The 6,771-nt window shown below is 33.0% G+C and overlaps 1 protein-coding gene across 2 annotated transcripts; it reads left to right on the forward strand.

Moving 5' to 3' along the window:
• Window positions 1-1,067: 1,067 nt before the first annotated feature.
• LOC149564139 (uncharacterized) lies at window positions 1,068-3,153 on the forward strand. 2 transcript variants are annotated; one of them, XM_089824114.1, is made up of 2 exons: window positions 1,068-1,156; window positions 1,633-3,153. In XM_089824114.1, exon 2 carries the CDS (start codon window positions 1,724-1,726, stop codon window positions 3,026-3,028), a length of 1,305 nt encoding a protein of 434 aa, XP_089680240.1. In that variant the 5' UTR covers window positions 1,068-1,156; window positions 1,633-1,723; the 3' UTR covers window positions 3,029-3,153. The 2 variants fall into 2 exon arrangements, with proteins under 2 accessions (XP_089680240.1, XP_089680239.1); XM_089824113.1 differs by lacking the exon at window positions 1,068-1,156 and adding an exon at window positions 1,210-1,327.
• The last annotated feature ends 3,618 nt before the right edge of the window (window positions 3,154-6,771 follow it).

A 6,771-nucleotide genomic window follows, 5' to 3' on the forward strand; every position in this document is an offset into this window, starting at 1 on the left:
TGGATCACTCACCAATGCCATCCAACCATTAGAATTTTCGCGAGTGAGTTTTGGGGAGGACCCATTCTAGAATAACTAAACTGTCTAAATGGATTCCAAAATCATTAAGCCACCCTTTATTTCGTTTTCATATGAATCCAATCGCTTGATTAAAGTTGGCATTTATCCATATGGCCAATACCTACTTAGTCGGCAATGGGTGAGATTCCTCCCACTAACAGATGTCCCCTCAACAAAATGAACTCTGGATGTGACCCAGTGTACTATGCTTCAAAGTAGAACGTCCACTGCCTACTAATAACTGTTAACAAATTCTACTTTTTCTTCTTTTGTGTTTTTGCATTTGAAAAATGCTCCAATTCAACCTATCATGACATTAAAGAGACCAAGATTTTAAACAAAAGGCATGTTACTTGCACAATAGTTGTTGTGAAAGAAACATATACAACAATTTATTTAATTCTCTCTGGTATGTATGCAAGTAGACGCATGTGGAGAATGAAAGATACAAGTCAGAAGAAGAAGAGGGACAAATGAGATTGTTACAGCAGAATGACTCATAAAAAATTCTAGAAGGAAAACATGAGAAACAGACAACTCAATAGAGCTCATTCTGTTTTCGTAATCATAGTGAGCAAATGGATTTTGAACATAGGCTTGATAGTTGTCAATATTATGTTATTAGATTCTATGGTTTATGGAATTTTTTTCACATCAACATTTTGGGTAACTATGAGAAGCATCATCAGCTTGAAAATATGTTGAAAGAGTTAGAAAAATGGTTAGTTGCAGATTCAATTGTGTTTTTCATAATAGATTTGGCTACTTAGGAAGTTTACTTTAGTATAAAATTTCTTGGTGAGTATCTTTTTGTGCCGGTGAGAATATGTGGGTGTGAGTATTGATGACTGTGGACCCTTCTGAGAATTGCAAGGCATGTTAAGAACCAGGCTTTAAACTAAAGGTGGGTTGAGTATTTTGTTTTGTTCTGCTCACGTCAAATCATGAATAGAAGAGTGTTCTCGGTGAATACTATGAAACAAAGCTACAATTTCTCAACTTATTTGCTCTATAGATACTTTGGTCTTTGACAGACTCCTTATTGAAGTGTCGGTGGTGCTGTCTGTATTAGGAATACAAATTTGGAGTGACGTGGGTAGGAGACCTACCCATGTTTTGTTTCAAACATGAATGATTAAGCCTAGGGAATTCAGCTACTACAGTTTGAGATCAGTGGCTTCTGCAGGCAACTTGTTTTTTACCTTAGTTCATGAATTTGGAAAATAGAATTTTCAGTATGAAGATTGCAATCTTTTGGTTTAAGCTGGTATTTTTGTTTCATGAATGTCTGTTTTTTCACAATATATGTGTCATGTTGAATGTAATTCTTACTTTTTGGTTTTATCTTTTCAAGCAATTTGTGCTCAAATTTATATAATGTTTCGAGCTCACATTTTGACAACTTGTTAAACTTTTAACATTTAATTTGCACAAGAATGCAAATTGCTTATCTAATGCTGTGGTAAAAGAAATAAATTACTCAAATATTGAGTTAGATTGCAAATCACATTAGGAAGCATTTTTTCAATCTAATCTCCTAACGCAGGACGTGTGTCTGTTTATCATGATCAGGAATAGTCAAATCAGATCTGAAGCCGAATTTGTTACGGTGAGGAATGTAGTGTGCATATCTCTTCATTAGTTGGAAGAATTACATTGATCTATGGAGGAGTTGATGTGGAGTAATGTATCATCTATTCTACCAATGGCATCTGTTCCTGAGCTGTCTGCTGGGAATGTTGAGGAGAGTTACATTCTGGAGATCCTGAAGCAATTTGATATTCATTCTACTCTAGTACAGTCCAATGCCATTGTTGATCAGCACCCACTTAAGCAAATACACGGGCAGAAGAATCCCAGCTTGGTGGATCAAATTATACTTACAAACTCCAGATCTGTAACAGGTTTGGGTAATTATAATCTACCCCTAGAAATCCCAGCTTCTTCTTCTGGTACTACTGATCATACTCAAGTAATGCACTCCAAACCTCAGATATATCAAAATGGCAGTCTGGATCAAGTTGTTGCATATCTTCAGCAAGTTGATTCTACTTCCTGCAATGATGTAGCACACTTCAGTTACAGCCATAATGCTAGCCAGCAGTGCTCTGAATCCTTGGACTGTGTACCCATTACCAGTTTACAAATGGATGATGGGATGCCTCTGACCAGTAACACAGACCAAGATGCCATTGGGAATATAAAATCAAGGGTATTGTGTGCTTCAATCCCACCACCAAAAGGTACTAGTAGTATTATGACTTGTTCATTAGAAAAGAATATTAGTAGTATTGATATCTTTAAGGATTATTATGATCAATCAGCCTCCCAATGCTCAGCAGAATCCATCACCATGAAATCCAAGGCTATGAAGTGTACTCCCAATTCCAATTCCAAAACCAAACCCAAATCCAAATCCAAAATCAATTTCACAAATTCTAAAGATAATACCCACCTTAGAATGCATGGTACCAATCTTTCCACATCATCTTCATGCCTTGTATTTGATCACATAAATCCTGAAGGAATAGAACCTGATGTGGAAGCCATTGCCACCATGAGAGAAATGATTTACAGGGCTGCAGCTTTAAGGCCTGTTGATGTAAGCACAGAGGTTTCAGAAAAGCCCAAGCGCAAGAATCTGAGGATTTCAAGTGACCCACAGACTGTAGCAGCACGTCAGAGGAGGGAGAGGATCAGCGACAGGATCAGAATACTTCAGAGGCTTGTTCCAGGTGGTACTAAAATGGATACAGCTTCCATGCTTGATGAAGCAGTTAACTACCTCAAGTTCCTTCAGACCCAGGTTAAATCTCTACAATCCTTGGCTTCTAACAATAGTGAGATTGATAACATGCAGATCAATTCCATTAATGGAGGTATCCCCTTAACTGGTGGATCTCTTCATTCCTTCTCCTCCTTCAGTAGTTCTATCAATTCTCATCTTTATCATGATGGTCTGTTGTGAATAAATGTATGATGCAGAACAAGTAATCTAAACTTCCTCATGAACAGATATTTGGATATGTCAAAACTACATATTGCTGTATTAATTACAGGTTGTTTTTGTTTTGGTGACCTTGAATACTACAATTCATCTGGGTTGATTGAATACTATTCTGTGCTAATAGTTTTAAGAAATTATGCTTAATTCAGAGGCTGTGCACTGATACCCATTTTGGTCTTTTGCCAGTTTTAGAAAAATAAAAACCCTAGAATGAATCTCATGGAGATAGACTTATGGATTCATATGTCAAGGTTAGTAGTTCAATTTGGGTTAATGTACAGTATAATGTGTTCAAAAGTTTTCAGCTATTTTCGACCAATCTTCAATAACGACAGAATGTAGAGGCGAATCATAAGGTCATGGGGACTACTGATGGCTGAAAAATATTATATTTCACCATATTGAAAAAGCTCTAACACAGTCGACTTTAGATAAGTAATAAACGATTATATAGATTGTGGCTGATTGGGAAAAAAAATGTTCGGCAAGGTTTAGAATGCATAATAAACTGCAATTTGAATTGATGAATTGAGTAGTTTTATTGAAAAAATCTCCATTACACCAAAACTAGTTTCATGAGATCAACTTTCAGAGGTGCGACAGTTAGTCAAGCGTATCACTTAACTGGGAAGTGCAAGCAAAATGCCTCCAGACATCGTTTACGCATAACTCTAGATGTTTAAAATATACAAAGGAATTATCTTCCACACATGTATGCATAAGTATAGATACTTAGAAAATGTAAGGACAAATTATCTTTCTTCGACAGTTGGAATCTATTGCCAACCTGATGTGAAAAAAACTTCCTAATTAACATGGTTAACTGGACTATAACTAATAGGTGATTCTCTGCAATGGGTATCTTAATAAACCCTAAAGGGATAAAATCGAAGTAGCCGATGTAGAATATCTAATGGGTATCTTTATAAACCCTAATTGGTATCTTTAACCATCAGCACCATTACTGGAATTTGGATAGTGTTATTTTGTAATTAAATAAAGGATTTAAGTTCAAGTTTATCCGGATACTGCAAGAATAAAATATTTAAACTTGTATTCTATTAATGGGAGAAATAGATCTCAGACTTGTTTTCTATGAATCAAAGCACGATGGAAATCTTGGATAACTATTGTTGCTTTCGAAAATTACAAAGAAAGTTTGTACAGAAATATATTTTGTCCAATGCAAGAAGAAAACAACTCTTTGACATGAGATAACAAGTCTATCTTTTTCGCTGTTCTGGAACGATTGGCAAAAGCTTCCCAGAATCTTTAAAAAAACAGCTGTGATTGTCGTGTTCAGGACTTTAAAATAGTGACGAAGCTAAGAGTAATTTATCATGACCTATTTTGTGCTAATATGTTGTAACTAAATGTGTTAGCGAAGGAAAATAATCAATTGAATCTGCAAAGTAAATATTATGGATCAAGGTATGGAGTTTTAAGATGATTTGAATAGATAAATCTATTGCAGCATAATTTTTGATAAGGCTGTTTAAAAGATATGTAATTTGAATATATCTTTTGTAATAGATTATGCATGGAATGAAAATTTTATGAGACAAATCTGTAATTTTAAGTAATATTTGTTGATGTGAGATTATTTTTCAATAAGCATATCTAATCTAAAGTTTTGTAATTTTATTTTATACAAACTTTTTCAGTATTAATGGTTAGGGTTATTGCAAAATGCTATCAAATGGCTATAAGATTAAGCTCTATGAAACTAGCTATTAGGAATAGTATGTTTGCAAATAATAAGCATACAAATATTCTTGGCTGTAAAGATTTTCTTATTTTTCTTAAGTGAATTTGAATATTTTTTTAGGTATCTTTAGTGCTCAGTCACTTTTTGGGCTCTTCATGCATCATTGTTTATAGCTTTCTTGCCTATTGTTCTCATTAGATTACAACCTCAAGAATCCCCTTCATGCACAAAAACTCACTCTTTCCTTCAACCTATCAAATTCTAACTTTGTGGCTACATCGTAATCTTAAGTTATCACTCATGTTATTCAATTTAGTATATCAGATTTCTTATTATTTTATCTCTTGATTTCATCATTTTATTAATTTAGCTATCATTGTATGTATCTATGTTGATTGTTTGTGAAGGTGGAAATATGTAATTGGTGGTCTAACTCTAACATGCATCTAATAAAAACAACCCAACATCTTTTTGATGTCATCTTGTGTGTAGGATTTGAAGAGATGGTGTAGAAAACTTGGGAATCTTCTTTCTTTGTTCATGAGTTCTTCTTCTTAGCTTCCTTGTTTTGAAATCTATTGTTTATGTGTTGTTACTTACTTATGGTATTTCTAGTCTTTTTTCGTATATTTTTTGTTCTTTCATTTTTTCAGTTGAAATTATGTATTTTGTCTATATGGAGATGTACATGTAGCACAGTGGTATCTCAAATCCATATTGTAGTCCTAGGCTTGCAATAACATCTTAGATAATGAGCTAGTACATTTCACCAATTGGTCTTGAGTAGTTGTGATTTCTTTTCTAGTAGTTAGAATATTTTCATCAATTCATAAACATCTATTTTTGTCTTACTTATTTTAGATTCACATTTAAGAAGCTGTAATATTGGTTAATTAATTTATTGTCATAGCTCACCATGTATCACTAGTTTAGTGAGGTGGCATAGGGGCCAATCCTCTCATTGAGCTTTCACCCATCTCAAGGGTATTGAATACCCTTTTCCAAACTCCCAATACTTACTAGTATCATATTAATTAAATTATGTCACATGCCCCTAATATTAAACACTATATTACATCATATGTTAATAATTAAAAAGATATAAATGCTAAGATATCACTTTATAGATAAATCTTCTAGCTACAAGCTAACTCATGGTGAGAGTAAATTATGAGTGGAAAAAAATGAATTTGGTATTTTAAATTTCAATGGACCATTCAACTTGTATAAAATTAATCTCACACAATATAATTAACTAGGAAATATGAAATTTATTGTTGATCAAGGAAATGAATATGTAGATATGGTAAGTATAATAAATATTATTTTTTTAGAATATGTCTAGAGAAAGAAATGAAATAATGCCAAATGTATTTAATGAGTGAAATTGGAGATATTTGGACAAAAAAATAAATTCATTTGGTTATTATGTAATTATATTAAGGTGTTCTCTAAAAAGAAACCAAAAACAAAACTAACTACAACTTTTATGTGTCTAAAAAGTCCTATAATGTTTGTGTAAGATAAATGATATGAATATAAAAATATGTATTAAAATTAATATTCAAACACAAAGAAAATAGTATCATATCAAGATAATATAAAGAAAATCATTTATCTTGGAAAAAAAAATAAGTGCATAAGATGAGATCTATTAGGTTTCCACAATCCATGCTAATGTGCTCACAAATTTTTGGATTTGATTGTGTATAATTTTTTTACATGAACGTTTCAGATCATATTACATGATCCATCATCAGGATGCTAGAGAGAAAAGAGAACATGAAAAATAGAATGCAGATCCAACCAACTTTGAACTTTGAACCACACTCACTACTTCTCTATAGGTTAGTGCAAGCTATAACTAAACTAGTCAAGGTTAAGAAAAAAAAAACATCACATGAAAATAACAACACATAACATATTATTTGTCTCATGGAAACCTAGCTAGGGTAAAACCTATAGTGTACGAGTCAATCCTCATAATTTTTCACTC

The sequence above is a fragment of the Cupressus sempervirens genome, chromosome 4 (assembly GCF_028749045.1).
Source record: "Cupressus sempervirens isolate cs-2001-9-10 chromosome 4, ASM2874904v1, whole genome shotgun sequence".
Classification (NCBI taxonomy): Eukaryota; Viridiplantae; Streptophyta; class Pinopsida; order Cupressales; family Cupressaceae; genus Cupressus; species Cupressus sempervirens.

Bases quoted from the DNA above. Each gene is read 5' to 3' on its own strand.
- LOC149564139 (XM_089824114.1), top strand. From the start codon at position 1,724: ATGGAGGAGTTGATGTGGAGTAATGTATCATCTATTCTACCAATGGCA.